This window comes from Pecten maximus, chromosome 4, assembly GCF_902652985.1.
Source record: "Pecten maximus chromosome 4, xPecMax1.1, whole genome shotgun sequence".
In the NCBI taxonomy this organism is placed as follows: Eukaryota; Metazoa; Mollusca; class Bivalvia; order Pectinida; family Pectinidae; genus Pecten; species Pecten maximus.
This window is the reverse complement of record NC_047018.1, coordinates 21,369,279-21,394,372: the sequence shown is the minus strand read 5'-3', so window position 1 is coordinate 21,394,372 and position 25,094 is coordinate 21,369,279. Positions and strand designations below refer to the sequence as shown.

At 33.3% G+C, this 25,094-nt stretch overlaps 2 protein-coding genes across 34 annotated transcripts in view; one reads left to right on the top strand and one right to left on the bottom strand.

Moving 5' to 3' along the window:
• LOC117325485 (structural maintenance of chromosomes protein 2-like) overlaps positions 1-7,193 on the bottom strand; it is a 32,656-nt gene extending 25,463 nt beyond the window's left edge. For both annotated transcript variants that reach the window (XM_033881741.1, XM_033881742.1), the window contains exons 1-6: positions 6,926-7,193; positions 4,610-4,759; positions 3,773-3,934; positions 2,846-2,956; positions 2,341-2,478; positions 977-1,054 (exon numbers count right to left, since the gene is read on the bottom strand). In XM_033881741.1, coding sequence (XP_033737632.1) covers positions 977-1,054; positions 2,341-2,478; positions 2,846-2,956; positions 3,773-3,934; positions 4,610-4,759; positions 6,926-7,093 — 807 coding nt within the window. In that variant the 5' untranslated portion in view covers positions 7,094-7,193. The remainder of the gene's footprint in view (positions 1-976; positions 1,055-2,340; positions 2,479-2,845; positions 2,957-3,772; positions 3,935-4,609; positions 4,760-6,925) is intronic.
• A 271-nt stretch (positions 7,194-7,464) lies between these two features.
• The window catches only part of LOC117325482 (trichohyalin-like), a 62,893-nt gene continuing 45,263 nt past the window's right edge, over positions 7,465-25,094 (top strand). For 22 of the 32 annotated variants that reach the window (XM_033881740.1, XM_033881738.1, XM_033881729.1 and 19 more), the window contains exons 1-4: positions 7,465-7,770; positions 9,508-9,609; positions 13,467-13,568; positions 18,280-18,375. In XM_033881740.1, coding sequence (XP_033737631.1) covers positions 9,523-9,609; positions 13,467-13,568; positions 18,280-18,375 — 285 coding nt within the window. In that variant the 5' untranslated portion in view covers positions 7,465-7,770; positions 9,508-9,522. Of the gene's footprint in view, positions 7,771-9,507; positions 9,610-13,466; positions 13,569-18,279; positions 18,376-20,627; positions 20,760-25,094 lie in introns of all 32 variants that reach the window. The other 10 variants (XM_033881739.1, XM_033881735.1, XM_033881727.1 and 7 more) reach the window with 7 other exon arrangements.

Genomic DNA, 25,094 nt, shown 5'->3' with positions numbered 1-25,094 from the left:
CTGAGATTTTAAATATTTCAGTTAATTTAATTGACCCTTTTTGACCCCATCAATCAGTCAAGGGGTCAGACAGGGCCAACATGTACATACAATTAAGCTGTCATCCCAAGCTGATAATGTTAACAAAGTTAGAATGAAATCCAGAAATCCAACAAATCATAGTCAAAAATGTGATTTCCATATATAAACTATAGTAAAGTTTACCCCCTCCCCAGGGGCAAACATGAGACTCCAGGATCATGAAATTCACAATTTTGGTAAACCACCTTAAGACCCTTCCATCTATGAAAAGTATTTGATTCTACCTTATTTAGGTCTTGAGAAGAAGATTTAGAAATTTCAGTCAATTTGACCCTTTTCAGCCCTGCCCATCAGCCCCTGTGGGTCAGTCAGGGCCAACATGTGCATACCATCAAACTGCCATCCCAAGCTGATAAGGTTAACCAAATAAGAATGAATTCCAATACAAATCCAGGAACAAATAATAGTCAAAACTGTCATTTCCCTATATAAACTATTGTAAAGTTTACCCCCTCCCTAGGGGCAAACTTGGAGACCCCAGGGTCATGAAATTCACAATTTTGGTAAAGCACCTTAAGACCCTTCCATATATGAAGAGTGTTTGATTCCACCATATCTGAGAGAAGAGAAGAATATTCACAATTTTGGTTGACCCTTACCTATAGAAGCTTCCTGCCAAATTTCATTGAATTTGGTTCAGCAGTTTTGGAGAAGAAGTCAAAAATGTAAATTGTTTACGGACACACGACAGACAAAAAGCGATTAGAATAGGTCACTTGAGACTTCGTCTCAGCTGACCTAAAAACTACATCCATAGTGTATATTTTGAGACCAACCAATCTATGCCTGTCATTTCAACCAGTTATGCAAAAGTAGCCATATTTATTCTATTAAAAAAATATCCTCAAGAATTTTATATGAGAGGTTCCTTGAATTATAAATCTTTGTTAATCACCTCCACCATTCTGTCCTTCAGGGCCTTGATGCCTTCCTGCATCTGTAACAGGTCTTCTGCTGATTTCTTTTTCCTTTCCTGGAAATATAAACACCTTTGTTTTAGTTCAGATAAAAAATCGGCTTATTTGTAATGGCTAGAGAAAGAGATTAATTCATGACAAAAATGTTAATACTTTATACATCTTGTATTTTGTTTCTTGCTTTAAACAACACATTGGATATGGAATTCATTTCATGGCTGGTCAGGTGGAAAAGTGGTAACACACTTGCCTTTCACCTAGGCAGTCGGCATTTGATTTCTCAATGGGACGTGAAACGGTATGAGGGTCACCTCTCCGGCCATGTGAGTTTTCATTAGAATTTAAATCACCTGGAATGACCTCTATATGTAACCCACATACAGATCACAGACAAGAAACTACTACTTGTCACTCTCTACTTTGGAATATCCTTGTTCTAAGTAAGTGGTTCAATCTCTTTACTCTGGAGAAAATCAGTGTTTTTGTCATTTGCAGCTCCCTCTCACCTCCTAAAGTGACCACAATAAAGATTATTCCCAACATTGCATATGTAGCAACTGAGAAATAATTCCTGAAGGCAATATTTTCGAAAACTGTAGCATCAAATTCAAATAAGCATGTTCCAGAATAAATCTAGTCTCCTTTATTAATCATTATCGAATTTATAAATGCAGTTCACTTGAGGTGTGTAAATGGGCTGTATCATGTTTACAAAGCAATCGCTATTTGGAAGCTTTGTGAACTCTCCAGAACTCTTCCTTTCTTCAATTCCAATTATGAACAAATGTGATACGTCTACCAAGACACAATTTCACATAGGTGCCTAGCCGTTTTTAAAAGCCTATAAAAAACATCACACATCTATAAAGGACCATGCATAAAAGTGGATTGTTAGCAACATCCACTGCAAGTAGAAGTGATATTTTTGAGAATCATATTTCTATTTTTCTGCTGTCTTGGGGTGGGGTAGATTTTTTTACTGGAAAAGTCCTTAGTGGAATCTTTCAATTCTTTAAAATCATTTTCAAAACAGTTTCACAAGAGACAAGACAGATTTATGGGACAGAAATCCAGTAGAAAAAAAAAAAAAAAATTAAGCAAGAAAATCATCAAAAAAAGTATGAAAAGGAATTGCATGAAAGCAGAAATGAATTAAGTCAAGTTTGAAAGAAACTGCTTCAGTACTTGATAAGATACACTTGACCAATAATTATACCACTACTGCAGACACTCCGACAGAATGGTACCTATACTGGTATGATAAAACCCATAAAGCATTGTTGCTGTTGGTAGAATAACCATGTGATAAACAACTAACATTAAATATGAAAGCTTGATTTACCTCAGCACAGACAAACTGGTATGCTACGTAGAGTTTGTTAAGATGTTCCAATTCTCTAATTATCTTCTGATATTCCAAATAGGATGACCGTTCCTCCTTCAGCTTACTGAGAGTTGGTGCAATGTCTTCCTTCAAAATCTGAACAAATACACGAATAAAACAACTGATTATCTTATAAAGAATCAATTCATATCAATCACAAAAATAAGAAGGAATTTAAGCAAATGGCTTAACCAGACACTGTACCCAGCACGTTAAGGGGAGATAATTACACTTTATGAATGTTGATGTAAATCTCATGCAGAATGATGTCATAAATTTAATAAGAAGTTTCATTCAGTAACTTCAACCAATATATGAATTTCATAATTGAACAAAATTGGTTGTGTAACATACCTCTCTATTATACTTAATCACTGGGATACTTGGTCACTCTTTATTTTAAGAGCACATTATTAAGTATAATTAAGATTTTGTATGGAACAAAATAAAATAATAGAATTACCGTATCTATTTCTCTTAATTTAGCATCTTTTTTCTCAATGGTTTTCTGAGCAGCTTCCTTTTTACTTTCATACAATCTAGTTCCTGCTGCCTCTTCAATCATGGACAAAATCTGTAAAAAAAAAAACCCAAAAAACACACATACAATCTCAATCCCAAAGACAGTTATTACAAACTCTATTAGTCCAACCCATATTATTTCCATGGTAAATATATGCCCTCTTCCAGACTCACTCCTCATCTCAAGTTCCAGACTAAAACATACTATATGGGTGTTTGGCTTCTGGAATTGTAAACTTGGTACAGCATCAAGCTAAGGCATCTCAGGTGTAGATCTTATAATTGAACCCTACCGAAGGACTGTGCTCTAAGACAAGGAATTGTACCATAAAGCTCTGAAAAGGATCCAACTGGCCTCTTGTATGTTATTCATAAATTATGATCACTCAGCCACACCAATCATAATTATTCCTCTCAATCTCCATGGAGTGATAAACCCACCAGAAACACAAAGCTATGGAATTATATACTTGGGGAAATAACTTACTTGAATTGTTTAATATAACATCCTAGGCAGATTAGACAGGACGTCTGATTGCATGATTTTCATAGGCTTGATTAATCAAGATAGATTGAAAAGATTTCACTGCTTAACAAATATTTAAACAAACAATGCATTGTACTCATTATTATAGACAGAAAATGTCTTGTATCCTAGATGCATTTATTTTAAAATTCAATGCAAGAAATGGGAAACTCTTGATATCAAAATTGGATATTTTGAAGTAAAAGAAAAAGTATATCAAATAATTGAATTTTCTTAATAGCATCATTTCATACTGTGACATGTCACAGCATCATTTCATACTGTGACATGTCACAAGTGACTGCAATATAAAATTTAATGAAATATTCTTATAAAAAATACCTCTGGTGGTTTCATGTTGAGGACTTTTGTTATCCGTCCCTGCATGATGAGGAAGTGTGGGTTGTTCACATTCAGTTGGACAGACCTAAATAAGTCCTGGACACGGGTGTTGTTAGCATTGCTACCATTGATGAGGTATTTATTTCTGCCACCAATTACAACCTAGTGAATAGTGAAAATTTAGTGTCATTTAAAGCAGAGATTCTGCAGAAATTATTTTTTTTAGCAAGTATCAATGTAACTATATATACGAGTCAATATTTCAAAACAGGTTGAATTCCATATAAATAAATAGGACTAACCATATCATTTTAATTTTGAAATATAAATAGTACACTATATATATATATATAGAGGATATTGAATGGTTTCCTGTTTAATATAACATATATTTCATGAGTATGACAGAATATCGATTCAATTTTCTTTTTATTGCATTTCGTTTGCTTAAAAATAACATTGAAAACATCGAAAAAATTAATAGTGTCAAAAAGTGTAATGACGTTATCCATTTGTGATGTTACTCCACGTCAACTTGCTATTTTGAAAGAACAGATCAGTGCAATTTAAGCATTTTCTTCAGTTATCAGATAATCTGTGCATGAATAACTAACGTCAAGTAAGTATTTTGTCAAAAAGTAGCCAAAATATTTCAGAAATACTGCAAAATAACCAATCTATCACATCTATCTCCTCTTCAACTGGAAAAATGAGCAAGTTTCAATGAGGTGAATACAAAGGTTAGCTCTGATTGGTCATAGCTGCAGTGAAAATATAAGTTTTATTAGTTGATAAATTTCTATATTTCACTGCCAAAAATGCAATAAAAGAGTCTACCTGTCTTGTGACTGTGAACTCATTGTATTGTTCATATCCAAGAGGACTCTGTTTCTTGTCCATGTTGTCAAAAGTAATGCTGACAGTCGCCTTTGTGATACCAGCTTGACCATTCTTGTACACCAGTTCTTGCAAATTTGTTGCACGTACCTAATAAGTAAGAAAATGCATCATTTCAGTAAAATATACATGGCATTTCTTATACTACTAAATCTGTAGATTTGAAGTTTTGATTTGAAAGTGATTTGTATTGGCCATATATGTATGAGGTGGCATTAGCTCCAGTGAAATGAATACCAAAAAGGCCAACGCAGCAAATGGGGCACACATACACCACTCACTAGAATATTCTGCAGCTTGACTAAACTCCTTTTATCAAAGGGTAACCCCTACATAAATGAAAGCTTGACTAATTTCCTAATTGATTATAATTACATGGTTATCAGGGTATTTCATCCCAGTAATAATCTGATGTAGACACACATTAAAAAGAATACAAATTCAGAATTGTGTAGCAAAACTTGGTAGAGCATGCACATCCGACAAGGTCCAGGGTTCAAACTCCGTTCTGGCTGCATTGTTAGTTGTTAGGTTTTTTGGGGTCAAAGACTTCAAGAGGGAGGGAAAAGTGTAGCAGAACTAGACCGGGTCAAACATCGACGACCAGGTAGCTCAATTGGTATCCGACTAGTGCTTGGAGGTTCTGGGTTTGAACCCTGGTCTGGCTCCTCTAAAAATTGTTTTAAATTGTAAAAACTCATTTAACCTTGGATTTACTTTTCTTAGATCACAGTGGGGAAAACTATGTCACCACATTACTAAGATAACAATTAACAAGATGGAGGATTGATACATCGCTTGCTTCTATCTATCTTCTAGATCTGTCCATCTTACTTTTTACTCTTATCCTGTAACTTCCTATTTGTCGATAATTTCAAACATTCAAAGACCATGTGACGAGATGAAATCTATAATAATTTAGTCGTCACTAAGGCTGTACCTGTAACTAAAATTTTAATAATTTTGACTATCCATGGCAAAATGAATGCTAAAAGTTTGTGGTACTCCTAGGCCTGCAGTACATACATGTATATCAAATGATCAGTTCACAAAAATCTTATTCAGTTTCAGCAAGCTAAAAGTCCAAAAAGTTTTTTCTTTTTCTATATCCTGATGTAAATTTTACCAAACCTATCTGAATTATGTCGGTATTAATAATGACCTTTAAACACGACTTATCAAGTCAGATTTGAAACTTAGGGTAATTATTCCTTTATTCTTGGGCCGAGAAAAAAATGAAAACAAATATGAAACAACACAACTAGGTGTTAGACATGAAATAGATTTAGTAACATGTGAAAGAGATCTCGGTGTACTTGTAGACAAAAATCTAAAATTCAGTGAGCAAGTTAACACAGTAATCAAAAAGGCAAACAGAAATTTGGGCCTAATATTGATTCAAGACCTTTAGTTGTATAAATGTAGAAATGTTTCTAAACCTTTACAAGTCACTAGTACGCCCCTATTTAGAAACAAATATCACTACATGGTCTCCTATGTTAAAGAAAGACAAAATGTCACTAGAAAACATCCAGAGAAGGGCCACTAAATTAGTTCCATCACTAAAAGATCTATCATATCCAGAACGCCTGCGTCATCTGGGACTTCCATCACTTGAATATAGGAGATTAAGAGCAGACATGGTTCAAACCTATAAATTGATTAGCAATTTAGACATATCTAACTAACAAGCAATACCTACACTTGATAACCTTAATACTAGAGGGAATTCCAAAAAACTTAAAAAGATTAGGTACAACACTAATATTAGGGGACAAGCTTTTAAAAATAGGATTGTAAATACATGGAATCGACTTCCCACATCAGTAGTAGATTCCCCGTCCCTTAATACTTTTAAATCTAGGCTCAATAAGCATTGGGTCAATCATCCAGTAAAGTTTTTACCTTCTTGCTACTAATGTATATATATAAAAGTTGTATACGTGTCCTCTGCGCAACCTGCAAATGAGTGTACAACCATGAAGATGCGTCGACAGAAGCCACAAGCTTACAAGGACGTCGAATACTATGAACTATGAACTATTTTTTTAAACTTGACCACGTAATATCCATACAGCCAGTACAGATCGGACGACTTGATCAGCTTTTATTAGCGATTTTGACCATTTGAATCATAACTTCACGTATATATACCATGCACACATTCTGTCATGCAAAATAGACTTAAGGAATTACACGGCATATGCGACATGAATATGAACCAGGAAAATGTATCCGTCATGCAGAAATACTAACATGTGACAAATTTGTAATGCCAAGAAGAAAACAAATTGAATCCAAAATGTTCGACTTTCCACTTCCATTCAAACCCGTAATTGCGTTGAAGAGGGGATCGAAACCACTGACTTCTGTCCTTTGTGCATATGACTTAAAGCCATCGATCACGACCGACTTAATATGCATACTGATTTACACAGTTACTTCAAATTATAGATGCCTGCATTTGATGAAGCAGTGTGTTTTGAACAGCAACCCTCGAATCTGGCGCTCATTTATTTATGAAGTTATGCGCATGCGTGACGTTATTTTGAACCGGAGGTCACGAAGCGATTCTAAAATTAAAATTGAAAATTTAATATCTAAATATTATGAAGAATAATAGATTTTCCTTATATAACTAATTTCTACTGGAAAATATGATGAATATTTTTATATTGTAACGAAGATAACATCTTTTGTGTTTATGGATATAACTACCGTCTTTTCTAAAAATCCGGAGTTTTAACCCATATCTAACGTTAGCGTTGGTTTCCTGTTTAGTTCTTACCAAGCAGTGCTTTACTGACATGGCGGACAGTAGCACTCGGGGTATTTGTTTACATAGGGATATGCATTAATTTGATTGTTTTAGGGTTACAGCTCTTGTAAGGAAAAAAGTAATCATAAACGAAAACATTATTCAAGTGATTTAACGTATACGTATGTGCTTTTTGTCGGAACAGAGAGGAGGATTTATTTGTGATTTGAGTGTTGCTAACCACGCGATCATATCTTTGTACCTGTCAACCACATTGTCTTTGAGAATATTGGAAGCGGATTCTGACCGTTATAGGATTTGACATTCGCTACCATAGATACAGGTAATTTATATAAATTCTTCATAATAAGAAAACATTGTTATTGTCACCAGAATCTTGTTCTAATGCCATTTCCAATGTTAAGTAAAATTGTGAGATAAGTAATATAGTAATAGGTCCTAACTATACAATTTTAGTGAAGTATACAGTAAAGATTCTGTAGTTAACATCTGGGTTTATATTATATAGATTCAACTACACAAATTTAGTGTACTTAAAACTCTCCTTTTAAAATATAGCAATCAAAAGTTTGCTTGTATATTTTAATCAACTTACATATATGTGTATTTAATGAACAACATGCATATTAAGTAAAACAAGAATAATTTGAATTTTATTGCTATTTCTTTAATAATTACAGTATCTATTTGATAAGATTTGACATATGAAACTAACTCTTAAGTAATCAAACTTTTCTTTATATTTTAAAGAGTTGAATTAAAGAGATTCGTTAAAAGAGTAGCTATGTTTTAACACATCAGGAATTCCTTACATATTTAAAGTTGGTAACAAATATGACATTTAAGAAGAGGTAAATTGAAAAATACTGTGACACATTTTAAGGAATCATTTAAAAATTGTTGTTCCAAAATAGATGGCTTAGAAATATATTGATAATCTTAATCTTTAACCTTAAGAAAGTGGATTAATCTGACTTTGAATTGAGAGCTTTTCACCACAGTACAGCATATAATCAGGCTATTGGCTTCATGCATGTTTGTTGACTTGTAACATACTGGTCTATGGCACCTTAACATATCACCTAAAAGCTCTTTTTGGTGTATGGGTGGCCTACCTGGTATATATACCTATAGAGGTTTGATTATGATTGATCATTTTAAAAGCTAGCGGTTTGGATCCTGGTAAAGGAGGTGTACACTCCAATACATAAGTGATAAATCCCTTTTTTTGTAGCACTAAGTTTGAATGGTCAAATATTGATTTTGTTATTCTGTTGGATGTATAGGTAAAAGAGACCTCTTCATCAACGGTTTACATACATATAGTGAATCAAGCTATGACGAAAAAAATACTTAATTATTCCTTAGCACAATGGTTTTATACCATTATAATACTTTTTTCCAACAGCAAAGTTATGTGTCTCTAGAGTTTATCTTAAGTAATAACTTTAATTACATTTTAACATTCTCAAAAAATTTAACTGAAAAGTAATGCATTGACCCAGACTAGACTTTCAAATTTTATTATATATGTATGTTACTATGGATGATTAATTTCATGGTGTTTGCCAACTTAATACTACTTATTGAAAACCAGTGTCATATATCTCCTGGTCATACACTACACTTATATCAGCGGATGGTTAAAATACAAATTGGGTAAGCCTCGGTCACTGAATTGTAGATGGAATCGGTATCCAACCACAGGAAAATTTGGTAACCATGCAGTAATAGATTGATTAAACAATTTGAAATAACACTTTTTTTGTACCAGATGTGTTAGAATAGTCTGTTCCAAATAAACATTTCTATGATTTTCTCAAATTACCATGTGTACATACATGTACAATGTAGTATAGTACCAAAGATATGCTGCGTGTTAATTAATTTAAAAAAAAAAATCCTATTAGGCCTAATGTAGAAAAAAAAAAACCCATGATCTTGTTGAGTATTAGTCTTGAATTTCAGGAAGTTCTTATTTCAAATCCTACTTTAGCTAATCCTGTTTAGCAAAGTTGTTGATATGATTGATGACACAATTGTCCATTGTTTTTTTCAGTAATACAGAAGCACCATGTCATCAGCAATTGTTGGAAATAGTTATCCACCAAATTACAACACATATAACAGCCAGTCTGCTCCTAACCATGGACAAAATGTGGTAAGATATTCAAATTTCTAGGTGGATTTCAGAGTCTAAGCTGAGATATGTATTCTAAGTTAGTTTCCTTCCTAAGGTAATTCTTCTTAACCCCGTTGTTGTGTATTGGGTACATGCCAATAAAATGTATCAGTATTAGTATAATTGTGCAATGTGTATATCAAATGCTTTATTTAGAGCTAGGTGTCAAGAATGATTTGAAGGTTCCTGCCCCCAGAGAGTTGATTTTTCTGCATTTGAAATTTTAAGTGACAAATATCCAGCATGTTGAGAAATATTTTGTACATGTTAATGAAGTTTTTTTCTTAACCCTGTGGTATGTGTCCTGTTTATGGTAGTATACCTTTGTGATCTTGGCAAGATTTCAAGCTGCCCAAGGCTGAATTTTCCATTCTAATCACGGCTACATACATATATATGTGAATACATATATACAATGTACTTAATAAAATTGTAATAAGTTCTATACTCCATTTGATTTGAAGTATCCCAGGGTATCTTTCAAGAATCACTAAGTATTACTATAGTACCATATTAGTTAGGTCTATCTGGTTCTTATTGATCTTGATTTGTTTTTAAACAGGCAATTAAGTAAAGAAAAATTCTTATACATATACATCAATATTGTTCAATTATACCAGCTGTAGAAAAACTTTAAGAAAAGAATATATTTGGTATAATTTATATATTATTATTTTTTTTTTACCAAAGGCAATGGGATAAAATCTTGACTCATATTCATACTTTTTATGTATCTACCCTTAAAAGTACTTACCAAATTAAGAAACATACAATTTATTCTGATAAGTATACTAATTGCTAATGGACCATAGATGATACGAGGGTGTCAAGTTTGATAAATCAAGTTGTTTAGATATACCTGGGTGTATGTAAAAAAATATTTTTTTGTGAAATAGTTATTGATAGTTTCATATTTACCTTGATAATTTACCTTTATATATTTGATATAAAATATGATCGATTTGGTCACTGGAGTACTGGGTGTAGACATAAATGTCTATAATTATGATACATTTCATGATATACTGCAGACTTGTTCTGGTTTCATTTTGATCTACTTGTATTCCTTTAACTTTTTGCTTATTGATAATTAATTATTGATTAGTTTTGGCTAAACAACAGATACTAAAAGTGAAATAAAAGCTAGTAACATTTCTGAAGCGTCTAAATAAGAAATAAAATCTAAAGCTACATTTGAATGATTTAAAGAGAATATACCTCTGTACTAGTCAGTAAGAATATGTAATTATAGAGGTTTCAGCTGGTGATATGAAGTTTTTTTTTCTATAGCCATTTGTTGAAAATGAATAAAATACAGTATACAGTGAGAACCTATTTCCCAAAGGATTTATATTTTATTATCTAACAGTAATAAGAACAGTATCAGGAACTAAAGGTCTGCAATTAATCATGACCTCAGTGCTTTAACAAGTCAATATTCGTGTTTAAAATCATTCTTCATATGACTGTGTAGTATACTTACTGTTATAAACTGTAAATTATCTGTTGAATCTCGGATATGCAGGCATACTTTTGTTGATGTTAAAGATAGGTTTCAAATTAAAATGCTATAGTCTTTATGTCTGCATTGTTTTACACAGCATTTTGCCGTACTTGGTGTTGAGATGAGTTGATCTTTTAAGAACTTGAAACCTGACGGAACATTAATTTATACCTATACAGTAGATAACAATGTTCACAGCTTATGCGTGTATAGAATTTAAAAACACTTAAAGGTATGTAATCGATTTAATGGATATCTTTTTAAAACAGGTCTTGAAATATGATAGATCCTTCCGATTCAGGTAGACATGCTCTTATGGTGCCAGCCTATATACGATACTAAGACTAAATCCCACAACTTGTTGTTATTTATGTGTAGGTAGCTATATACATTAAATGGCACAAGACAACCATTCACACAGGGTTCTATGTAACATCGAGATGGGGGTTTAAATCTCGCACCTGTACGTATATATATATTGGTAAGATTGGTCGTTGGTTCGTCCATATGAGCTGATTTGTTGTCATTGACAACTAGAAGAAAGACACATTTGTACTCCAATGACAGAAGCACTATCAGTACCGCCATCAATCGATCATGTGTGACAAGTTGACTGTGTCATGTATAACACTGAAGTACACGTTCAGTTGAGGTACAATATATGGACTCCATGTTTTAGTTAAAATATTCAGGGTTTTTAGTCAGTCATTATTTCAACATTTTATTCATAAGCCATTAGGTAAGATTGTATGCATAGATATATATATGCCTACATGTACATTATTTGTGTATTAGGGATATTGTGTTTTAGTTTCTTTCACATCTTTAAAAGAGTAATAAGTCAATCCTTTACTTTGAGTGAAATTATGTTTTGCCCCCTGCTCCCTTCGACATATTATAGGGCACATATCATAATGCAAATATAATTACAATAAAACAAAATCTTATTTGTTTTTCATCCATGAAGTCTTGATCAACATATGCAATTTCCTGTAACACTAATTCATTGTATAAATGTTGATAGCTGGTATTTTGAATTACATGTATTATAAAAAAAAAAGCACAACAAATAGCCCACTATACATTTTTACCCACTGAAAATTCAACACTAAGGTTTGACAATCAAGATACCTCATTGTTGTTGATGTTTAATTGTATGGAGGATTGCATGAGATATACATACAGTTACCTCTTGTCCAATAACCGTTAAAAACACCAAATCACAATTCTTTAATTGTAATGGTTATAATTCATGGGTCTTAGACATATGACACACACATCAATATGTATGTGGTAATCCAAAGACTTCTTTTTGTTTTTTTTTGTAAGCATGGTCATAATTAATTTACCAACTCAGCATTTATTTCTTTATTAAATAAAACAGAATGAAAAAGACAATGAGCTTTGTAATCATTCACAACATTTACATTTAAAAAAAGTCCAACATTTTATATTTATTAATATTATTCAATAAGCTAATTTGAGGCAAAGTTCATAAACTCATTGGCCCCTGGACTTATTACAGGATACATATATATGGTATATCAGAATCTTGGTCTGTTAATTGTGCTCCTAAATATAACAGTTCAGCAACTATTAAGAGGTGTATATAGCAGCAGAGGACATCTACTTTGGGATAATTTCATTTTCCACCAAATAAAATTTGTGGACTTTGAAACCGCCTAGAAAATTTAAACACATATATTAAAATCAATCTGAAATATTAATGTGATTACATATTAATTGAATCATATTATGGTAGAATGAATATATTCAAATCTACTTTGGCATATTAGTTATATTTCATAAAGTATACATTGCAGGTTTCCGGCAAGGTAGAGTTTCTCCGACCCCTTTTTATCATTCCTTTTTGGATTGATTCAGATTTTTTTTTATCAGTTCAAAAATAGACTCTTTTGAAATTATTTAATGCACATGTATGCATATATATCAGTTTATGGAGATAAGATCTCATATATCTTCAACGATGATCATCAAACATCATCAGTTTCTGTGTTTTTACATTGGTACAAACTTCTGTGATATCATCATTTTCTTTTTACAAATTATGTGTTTACATTAGTACAAACTTGGGTGGCATCATCAGTTTCTGTGTATCTACATTAGTACAAATTTGGGTGGCATCATCAGTTTCTGTGTATCTACATTGGTACAAACTCGGGTGGCATCATCAGTTTCTGTGTATCCACATTGGTACAAACTCGGGTGGCATCATCAGTTTCTGTGTATCCACATTGGTACAAACTCGGGTGGCATGATCAATTTCTGTTTATCCACATTGGTGTGACATTGAATATGGATTTGATTACAGATCACTACAGGCGTGTTGAGCAATAGTGATGATCGCCACCAACAATTACAAGAAATTCTAGGCAGCCAGCGTCAGAAGGAATATAATCAATTTTTACAAAAGGTTAATTCTAAAATAACTATAGAATATTAGACATATTCATCTTTTAACCTTACTAGTAGTAAAATAGTTCAGAATTTACCTACTTAAATGCTTTTGGCTTCCAAAACATTACTTGCTGATTGGTATAAGGTATTTTCTTTTTTTTTTTTCTTCTTATCATTAGACATTTTATTAATATAACTTGATCAATGTAGTCAGAAATTAACCATTACATTGGACCAGTTCTCCCTCATTATACAGGATTGGCCACTCACAGGTCTTATAGAGAAATAATCTCCTTGGGAGAGACCAATAAATACATCTTTTCTTTTTTTCCCTCAGAATAACTCCTTCTTTGGTCTCGTTCTATGTATAATTACTATCTCTCTTCCACTTCTGAAGAATTTCTTTGCATGTACATGTATTTGTATACAAACCTAATTGATTTTTCCATATTTTTTCAATGTTATTTGTATTGCAGGGAATAATTTTAAAATCACTCCCTACTATCTACCAAATAGAGAGATAAAAGGGTCTCTTTGGTCTCCTCAAGGTTAACAATTGTGTAATTATCGCTACTTTCTCCTAGATTTTTTTTATTTTGATAGTGCATTAACCCCTAGATTTACTTTGCAATGCAGACATGAGTATTTGTGCTTTGCTCAATATCCACCTTTAACTAGAACCACTTTTAGATAATAATGTAATAAGTGTTAGATGTTGTACATGTATTTACTTTTATTGATATAAAAGTTGTTTTTTTCCCATTCATTCATTCATTCATTCATTTATTGATTTCATGCAATAATTGCCATATTTCTTTGTGTTACATCCTTTATCAGGTTTAAAGTATATTAAATGTGGCAGGTTTTAGATGTAAATAGCATACATATCGTTAGAGTGGTGTACAAAGGGCCAAGCCACAGAAATTATCCTGTGGAAGCACAATATTTGCTTTCCTGTTACATTAATAATCTGTGTGTAATGTGAGTAAAAGGTTGGAGTATGTCCCTTCAGATTTCTAGATATGAAATGTGGTTACTTATTTCTTCTGTCTATATTTATTTAAATTTTCATGTGTATAAAACTTAATAGCTTTAGTTTGTCCTTAAGTAGGGAAATAGATGAACATTGTAAAGCAGTACTCATATAGCATGAACAGGAATGACATTCTAGGAAAAACAGTGCTGGTCAATTTTATTGTACAATAATGTACATACATCGATATATACACTCCCGATTTGTGTAAATTAAGGATACTCTTAATTTTTTGATAGGTACTAATTAGTGGTAAATTATATGGACCAGTCTTACTTAAGATTTTAAGGGTGGGCAGAGTTTTTTGAAATCTTGTTTAAATCTCAAGGTCACATTGCAACCCATTATACTAAAAATAATATTGATGTTTGATTGAATGTTAGGTTTAAAATGTATATTACATAATTAACAGACATGTCATAGAATATGTACTGCTGGTAAGTGATTTCTACCTTCAAATGTTTTACCTGTCCAAATACCAACAGATTTTACTAGTATCAGGCAAACATCTAATGTACAAGCAAACATGGTTTATAGACCACCTGTCTATAACTGTAGACAAAAACCTCTTCAGAGACCACTGTCTATAAATACAGTCAAACCTGCCTTAGAGACCAGCTGTCTATGACTACAGTCAAACCTGCCTTAGAGACCACCTGTCTATGACTACAATCAAACCCTCCTTAGAACGGACCTGACTATGACTACAGTCAAACCTGCCTAAGAGAACACCTGACTATGACTACAGTCAAACCTGCCTTAGAGACCAGCTGTCTATGACTACAGTCAGACCTGTCTTAGAGACCACCTGTCTATGACTACAGTCAAACCTGCCTTAGAGACCAGCTGTCTTTGACTACAGTCAGACCTGCCTTAGAGACCACCTGTCTATGACTACAGTCAAACCTGCCTTAGAGACCACCTGTCTATGACTACAGTCAAACCTGCCTTAGAGACCACCTGTCTATGACTACAGTCAGACCTGCCTTAGAGACCACCTGTCTATGACTACAGTCAAACCTGCCTTAGAGACCACCTGTCTATGACTACAGTCAAACCTGCTTTAGAGACCACCAGTTTAATCAAACCTAACTACTTGTGCCTGTCTATATCAATCCTATATTTAGAAGCTTACAATTATTGATATAACCATTCTCCAAAAGCATGTCTTTACATTGACAACCTGTCTATGAAGGCTACCTGACTATGTAACAAACTGTCTATAGCAGCCACAGATGTTTGATTGTATATAAAGGTGAAGCAGAGGTTCGATGGATAGTTCATCCTTGTTTATTGGGCAGCTGAAAGTTTAGATTAAAGTCTTAATTAATTTGGATGGTTTGTGTCACTCCCAGATTAGACCTGGCTAGATTACAAAGGCTCAAATATAGAAATTAGCCCAAATTACATCTGGATATGTCACAGGTAAAATAATGTTGTAGGTGATCATAGGTGTGCAGGAAATCAACCAAGTACAGTGACACCTAAATAAGACCTGATTAATTGTATAGTCATTTGCTTACAATACATATTTGTTTTAGAGGACCCAATTAAGGAAGATAATTGTGTGAAGTTTTAATATGGTGTATGGTTAATAATGATTTAGGCTGATATATCTTAATTAAAATGTTTTTACAGCGTATATATATAGTATGAGGTAGTGGTTGGCTTTGACATTTGGTCTTGCCTGGATTGTGATGTTGTTTAATGTGCACCGAGTCTACCCTGGTCTGTGTTTTTAGATCCGCATTAAAATCATATCTTTCTACACTGTGTGTATAAGCTTAAATCAATGGTAAGTTAAAACTTCCCCATGAGTTTGAAATATCCCTTTTTTATCTGACACAGTCTGACAGCCTACAGATAAAAACTGCTGGGGATTATATATTGAATCTCTTGTGGCAAATTTGACATTAGTGTTATAAGACAATATTCAAGGAAATCCTAAAATGAAATATTTTCATTAGAACTCTTATATGAATGAATTCAAGTTAATCATCATGTGGTGAAAAACACAAAGTACACACACACACATGTGTATGGGTAGTAATTCATGACAATCTGGAACCTGCAGTATGAATAGCAGTCAATCTATAACTTAATGTAGAGTCCAAGTGTTCTGTTTTGTATCTCTAACAAAGAAGAGTTCCATTTGTTTAAGATGTCCATTTTAATATAGTAAAAAATACATAAAAAGGGATTATTTATTGTATCCTTTTTCAAAAAACATTTTTTCAACAATGATTTGAACCCCAGATTTTGACCAAAATCTCATAAATTTCACTGAGAAAATTTGTTGGAACTAGCAAACATTGTATGTACAGACAGAAAATTGGTTGGACTCTCTACTTTACATGAGCTGAGATAAGACCCTTTGTTACACATCTTGCTTTCGTAACCTAAAGACATCAATGACATAACATATAGATCTATATGACATATGCTGCAGCAGTTACACAGAGACACACTTAACTCAGGCTCAGGATAAGTCACAGATAGATTTACAAAATGTCATTTCCAGTTGCCCATAGATTTATCCTGATGTAAAACTCAAAGCTGTTGTCAGTCATGAACCAACTGAACCTCAATCTGTACATCAGCCAATGATACACCCATCTGAACAAGCTCCAGGTTCCATATCCTGGCTGTGGAATGGACAAGGCTTAGGCAACTCAAATACTCATTGTGGCAGATGTGAAGTCTTAAATTCTTTGACAACTCAACCTCTCATCATCATGGATTTAAGGTCAAGAGTGTTTCAAGGTCCCATCATTATAGGTATAAGGACTTAGTTTCTTTGAAGGGCCCACCATTATGGGGGGAAGGTCTTAGATTTTAGACGGTCCCATTGTTATGGGTGTACGGACTCAGATTCTTCGATGGGCTCACCATTGTAGATGTAAGGACTTAGTTTCTTTGAAGGGCCCACCATTATGGGTATAAGGTCTTAGATTTTTTGAAGGGCCCATCTTTATGGGTGTAGGCCATCTTAGATTTTTGATGGTCCCATTTTCATGGGTGTAAGGTCTTGGAGTCTTCGTAAACTCTCGTACCTCATTATGGGTGTAAGGTATCAAGAGTCTTTGGAAACGCCTGCTTCCATTGTTATGGATATGAAGTATAAGAATCTTTGGCAGCTTCAGGTCCATCGTTATGGATGTGAGTTGTTAAAACCAAGGCAATGTTTATATAGTAATGTCAGTGGTAGGTATTCAAGGCATTGCTATTGTAGCCTTGCTCTCTCTGTTTTCATATTTTCCAGTAGCAATTCTTTCATAGCATGAAAGTCCAAATGACAGATGTATAGTTTTCAGGATCTTTACTTTCTGGAAGGAGACGGTGTTGAATTATTTACCATTGAGTAATTTAAAGAAATTATCAATATTTTAAAAATTTGATTTCAGAGTAAAATGACTAGAAAAACAACTAGGTGCTTTAAAACCCTCTAATGCATAAAATTGATCCAATTTTTCTTTAAGATTAAGCAGGTGGCCTTAAAGAGCTTGTTTTAATTAGAATTTATTTCTTCTGTCAGAAAATATAACATTGTTAACACGTCACTTTACACTGCAGTCAAGATATTTTCTAATTCATACAAAATTAAAATGTAAATTTTCTTTTTCAACATTTAAAAGTTTAGAGCAACTTGTTGACTACTATTTTAACTATTTGTTGTTTTTGTATTGGCACACAGCAGGAAGGCTATCATGACCCCCATCCTTCATCACGACATACAGGCAATGAACAGCAACATTACAGATCATCCCCATCACAGCCACAAAGTGTTCAGGTAGAACAACCAATCAAAAGCCTTGTTTCAATTTCACTGCTTTTCTTTAATCTTCCGTTCTAAATTTCTTGTGTTTTCTGACAGTTTTGTGAAACTCATCCTTAACAGTAACGGTTTGAATTTTGAAAAACTAATTATGGATAGAATAGATGACATATTGGAGTTTGTGTTTGGCTTTGAATTAACGGTAGAACATCATATAGAAAGCATTTATTCTAAATCAAAATTTAATTCGGAAAAGCAAATCTTATCTAAATGAAAAGTACTAGCCCTGAATCAGTGACAAAGCACACCATGGAGGATATGTTTATTGATTGCACTCCAGACCTTTTGATACGTTCCTTCAACCTGTTTACAGTTATCCTAGCCTTCCAATTCCTAATACAAGCATCACACCTTTTTCTATCACTCTTTCTCACATAACATGATGGTTATATTTTTCTTATTTCATTCCCTTTGTTTCCATTTCTGTACCTTTTGTATTATGTTTATCTCACAATTATTAATTTTTCACAGTATATTGTGTATCTTTCTTCACCCTGTCAAAACTGATACAATTCTCTCAGATTTTCTCATGTACATCCCTCCATTGCCTTGAAACTTTCATGTTTCTCATTTTGCCATTGAATATCAATGAAACTTTTCAGCAGTCATCAAAATATATATTTTATTCCATATGAAGAAAATTTGATACAATGTCATGATTTTTGTCTGACTTTACAAAAAAAAAGTCACAAAATTTATCATGGAAGGGAGACACAAATTAATCCATGAAGGATTGATATTGGTTTATAATATATTTTCCATTTGGACTTTATATTTTAGCTTTGAGTAATATGATGATGCAAAACAATAGAATCAATGAAAACTTTCAGCTTGTAAAGAAGGTACCATCTTCTTACAGAGGTGAAAAAACAACAAAATGTGACGATGAAAATACTTTTTTGTTTCATTGCATGATATGTTTTTATAGTTCCATGAAGTGATGGAGTCTTAGGTCGTTTTATTGATTAGCAATAAACCTATTTGGATATCTATTTTGTCAGGTCTAGTTGCAGAAAGTCACGGCTCATTGCAAAATGTCATTAATAATGTATGTTTTTGTTACAAACTCAAACACCGAAGCATTCTTTAATCAAACACGCGCTGTATTGACATAGTGTTGTCCTGTTGAAGTGAGAGGAATCCTCAGGTATCTAATGTGTTTGTTTATACAATCGTCTGAGGCTGTGTTTTACATAGTTACCGTATCCAATCATAGTGAAGATACAGATGTACACAGGTATGTACAGGTGATAGCAACACACACTTCATTGTTTAGGTTAAACATATTATGCTTGAAAAAAATCAAATGGAATTGGACATATTAAGTTAAACAACTTAGGAGTGTCCTCTTCCATAAACTATTCTACGATGGTAACATTACAGCATTTCATTTAAAAGGTAATATCAATATGTTATATAGATCAAACTTAACATTTCATAAACAAATATGTCTAACCTTGATTAAACTGTAGGGGTTTAAGTAAAAAATTTTGACCTATTGAAAGTAGAATTCCTCAGATGCAATGTGTACTTGGCTGATTGAGCTATAGCAAATTGAAAACTTCTAGTTGTTTTATCAAAGATTATGACCACTCGGACATTAAGTTTCTGTGATGGATAACTATGTTTTTCCAGTCAAACATTTCATCGAAAATGTTGACTAAGTTAATCATTTTTATAAAGAAATATTCAGAGTCACGACTTTCCATTAATCAATGGCCAAAATCTGGTAGCTATTGACATAAGTTTTTAATGTGAATGATTATCAAGGGTGTCACTTATGAGTGTGTAGAACTGATATGATTTAATTAAGGGTATTAGAAGAGTGAAAATGGTTTATAATTAAATGTATCACAGTTAAGTTGGACTCAAACTCCTACAAGGTACCAAACTCACTACGGTTCTGTACTGAAGCCAGATGTAATTGAACATAAACATTTGAATTCCTTAGTTTTGATCCTTTATAAACTTACAAACTTACACCAACTTAACAATAAGCAGTCTGTAATTTGAAATTACAAATGGATAAGGAACAGTTTTAAAGTGTATTAACAACTACTTTTGGAAGCATTAATTATATTTTCCTTCGGAAGACTTATACTTTTTCAGGTTGACTTATGTTACCACAATCAAGAATTCAATTTTTTTTTAACATTTATAAATGTCAATTCAATAATTGTTGACAAAAGTTGTGTTGTTTGCTGTAGACGACTCCGAGACGTGGGGTGTTCTATCGCTTGGTGAGCCCAGAAGTGGGGCTACCTCTCGGTCAGTATGAAGAGCAAAGAAAATCTTTAGACGAACAGAGACAAAGGGACTATTACAAAATGATGTCCCAGGTATAACCTTTACTGATGTGAGCAAGGGGTGATGGTGTGTTTGTGTACATGTTGGTCGGGCACACTTGTATGCTAGTGGTGTGTGGGTGCAAATATATAGCTTTTTCCTTCTGTGAGTTAACTCCCCTTTGCTGTCACGTTTGATTCAAATTTTTTATAATTACTTTCATTAACAAAATAAGGAGTTTTTTTTATTTCTTTTACAATTTTTATACCCACCCCTCCAAGTTCACCAAAGAAAATATATCATGTTTAACAATTTTTCTAATTGTATTTCCTTTTGCTCACTGTATTGGGATATGGTGTATTAATCAATAAAAATACATTGTATACTCTTTAGATACCTTTTTATGTTTAACAAATAGATTTATCTATACATTTATTACTCAATATACCCAGTAACCAATATACCTGCTGACCAATAAATAGGTTCAAACTTTAAGGTAATATTTTATGCTAGTTTTGGTGTGAATTGCTATAATGTATAGCTTCAAGAATCAGCAAGACATATAAAAAACAACCTTACTTTCACAAGTACAAAAGATTTCTGTTTAATTTCCAAGAAATATTATGTCTATGTTAGATACAATCAAAAAGTTATAATAGTCAACATTTTATCTTAACAACATGAGGGAATAGATTTGGTAAACATGAATTACAGCCAAGAGTTCAAAAGTCGATAGACTTCCTTCTGCCTTTTAAGTACATGTATAGCTTAAGCTCTACTCTAGCCTACTAAACTTAACAGAAAATAATCAATTTCCATGAATGAAAGATGTTGAACTTACCCGCTAGCCTACCCAGTATTTATTTGCTGTAGTGAAAAACATTTCCTTGATTAGGGTTTCTTTCCTCCTGAAACACTCAATAGTGGAAATATTGCTTGGTTAAGGATATATAACAGTGTCTCGCAGAAATAGTTTGTTTTCTTTGTAATTACATGTGATTTAGTGCAAAAAATTAATTGATTTTGATATCTTGAATTTTTTTTTCCATCAAACATATTTGTTGAAACATGAATAGAATGTAATTCTGAAGAAAATTACAATGGAGTCATGCTCAGATGAATATTTATTGATTTCTAGTGTGAAAGTAGGCCAACAGAAATACAGCTAGCTTTTTCATCCTGTCAAATTATGATAATATTCCCTGTATTCACTAATGATCGAAGAAAACAACTGATTTAAATGTTGTTTAATCTTTTGAATATTCCTTGGTGTAATATTTCTTTAGTTGCTTTGTACAGTTTGGTTAACAAATTTGACAGATAAAATTACTATTTCGAAATCTTTTAGTGATGATACAATAATGTTGTTCAGTATTGCCTAGTAACCAGACTTGTTATGAAATTTACTTTGACATTCCTTGTGTAAACACTGAATAGAATAAATAGAAAAACATACCAGTAACTTATTTCAGAGGGATGTACTGCCCATAGAGTTTATTGATGAAAGAACTTCATAGTTCTAAAGGTTTTGAAATCCTTTAATAAATTTATAATGTGCATAAAACCTTGATATAATAATCAAGCAAATGTATTTCATGATACCTGTTCTGAAGTTTGTTCTAAAACATTAAATATTATGCAAGGTCAAAAGGTCAAGGTCATATTGAGTATATCTTTTAAGTACGCTATTATTGTTTTAAAATTCTTTGACTATTATTTTAAAAATCAACAAAGGTGGCTATGGATAAATCAGAAGTTCCGTCATCCCTATTAACTTAATAATTAAATTAGAACATAAGAAGATTTACAGTTTATTCATTCTAAAATGATTTGTCCAATATATCTGTAAAATGATACGAATATTTCACAGTAGTTTAACTCATCAAAGAATTAATACTGGTTTAAACCTTCCTCTTGTTATATTCATTATATACCTGTATCTCAAATTGAATTTTGGAACTCATATTTCTATCACCCCAACTGGAAAGAATATTGACCTGGTTTAAGATTACACATATCTTAACAAACCCATTGTGATTTGATATAAAGAATTTTAGATGGCTATTATTTGGTAAAACATTTGTGCTATGTAGGTTGACAAATGATTTAGCTCAGCCTATCATTCAAAACTGAAGAATACTGCCACTTCTCACTGCCAGCTCAATCTCTCCATGAATCCAACATTATTGCATTCAGTCTATGTGGTATTAAATACTTCAAATTCTTGCAATTTATTTAAGCAAATATTAATTGCTTTCATTAAAATTAAAAAATGGCCACCTTGCCGACAATGAAAAACACTATATTGTGTTTGCCTTGAGTTTATTACGACAATGTTTTCTTAACCAACAGTGATTTTCCTCTGTTGAATGTGCTTTTGTTTACATTTCCTCCATAATGACAGGATTTATCAAAGGAGGCTCTGTTATCTCTGACAGAATGTTCATAGTTTAAACATACCTGTATCTGGAGATGTTTAAACAGTTTCTTACATGATCTGCATACAAATATCTTTTTTCAAAGCTCATTGGAGTCTTACTCTTTAAAAGTCTTCTTTTTAAACTTTCATTGTAGATATAAGAATTGTCTATATTTCATTATAAGATAAGAATCTCCATGAATTATTAGTATATGTACAAATGTACATTGTTCCCTCCTTAGCTCCCTCCATAGTTCCCTCCATAGTTCCCTCCATAGTTCCCTCCTTAGTTCCCTCCATAGTTCCCTCTGTAGTTCCCTCTGTACTTCCCTCCATAGTTCCCTCCATATTTCCCTCCATAGTTCCCTCCATATTTCCCTCCATAGTTCCCTCCTTAGTTCCCTCCATAGTTCCTCCATAGTTCCCTCTGTAGTTCCCTCTGTACTTCCCTCCATAGTTCCCTCCGTAGTTCCCTCCATATTTCCCTCCATAGTTCCCTCCATTGTTCCCTCCATAGTTCCCTCTGTAGTTCCCTCCGTAGTTCTCCCCCACGTAAGTTTCCTCCATAGCTCCCTCCATAGTTCCATCCATAGTTCCCTCCGTAGTTCCCTCCATATTTCCCTCCATAGTTCCCTCCATTGTTCCCTCCATAGTTCCCTCCATAGCTCCCTCCATAGCTCCATCCATAGTTCCCTCCATAGCTCCCTCCATAGTTCCCTCCATAGTTCCCTCCGTAGTTCCCTCCATAGTTCCCTCTGTAGTTCCCTCCATAGCTCCCTCCATAGTTCCCTCCATAGTTCCCTCCATAGTTCCCTCCATAGTTCCCTCCATAGTTCCCTCCTTAGTTCCCTCCATAGTTCCCTCCATAGTTCCCTCCATAGCTCCATCCATAGTTCCCTCCATAGCTCCCTCCTTAGTTCCCTCCATAGTTCCCTCCATAGTTCCCTCTGTAGTTCCCTCTGTACTTCCCTCCATTGTTCCCTCCATAGTTCCCTCTGTAGTTCCCTCCGTAGTTCTCCCCCACGTAAGTTTCCTCCATAGCTCCCTCCATAGCTCCATCCATAGTTCCCTCCGTAGTTCCCTCCATAGTTCCCTCCATAGTTCCCTCCATAGTTCCCTCCGTAGTTTTCTCTATAGTTCCCTCCATAGCTCCCTCCATAGCTCCATCCATAGTTCCCTCCATAGCTCTCTCCATAGCTCCCTCCGTAGTTTCCTCCATAGCTCCCTCCATAGCTCCATCCATAGCTCCCTCCATAGTTTCCTCCGTAGTTCTCTCTGTAGTTCCATCCTTAGTTCCATTCGTAGTTTGCCTAAGATTAATGCAATAACAAAGCTAGAATTTCTCCATTAATATTTACCAAATTATTTAGTTTTAGAAAATTAGAATAGAATGCATTATTGACTTACTGTGGGTTTGATATGATCGAGTAATGCTAGTATAAACATCTCATCATTGTACATAAACCTCGCATCTTTGTTTTCACCCCCAAGTAATACTGCATAGCTAGACATAGGTTATTGAAATCTATTTTACTGCGATGTGGTTTAATTTTTTCTCTCTCTCAGTTTTGGCATTGTTCAGGAAGTATTTTTTTTTATAGATTTAGATAAAATAGCAAGCTAGAACTGTTCGCTGTACCTGTAGTCTAGACTGAATATATGCACTGTGTGTGTTGGGGTGGCACAATTGCTTTTAATAGTACTTAATGAGATCATAGTATATACTGTCGAAACAATTTTGAGAGATCGAAAATCAATAAAAATGTAATAAAGTGTTCAAGTAACTGATTTAGATGCTGATTTAAAAGTGTAGAGTTTATCTATTCAGTAATTACCTGGTTTATTGAATATTGATAAATAAATTTAACAAGGAAAACGTTTATAATATTTACTTTATAATTTACAAATTTTACAAGTCATTTCAATACAAACGTTAACTGCTTTTATCTGGCTGAAAAACAAGTACTTG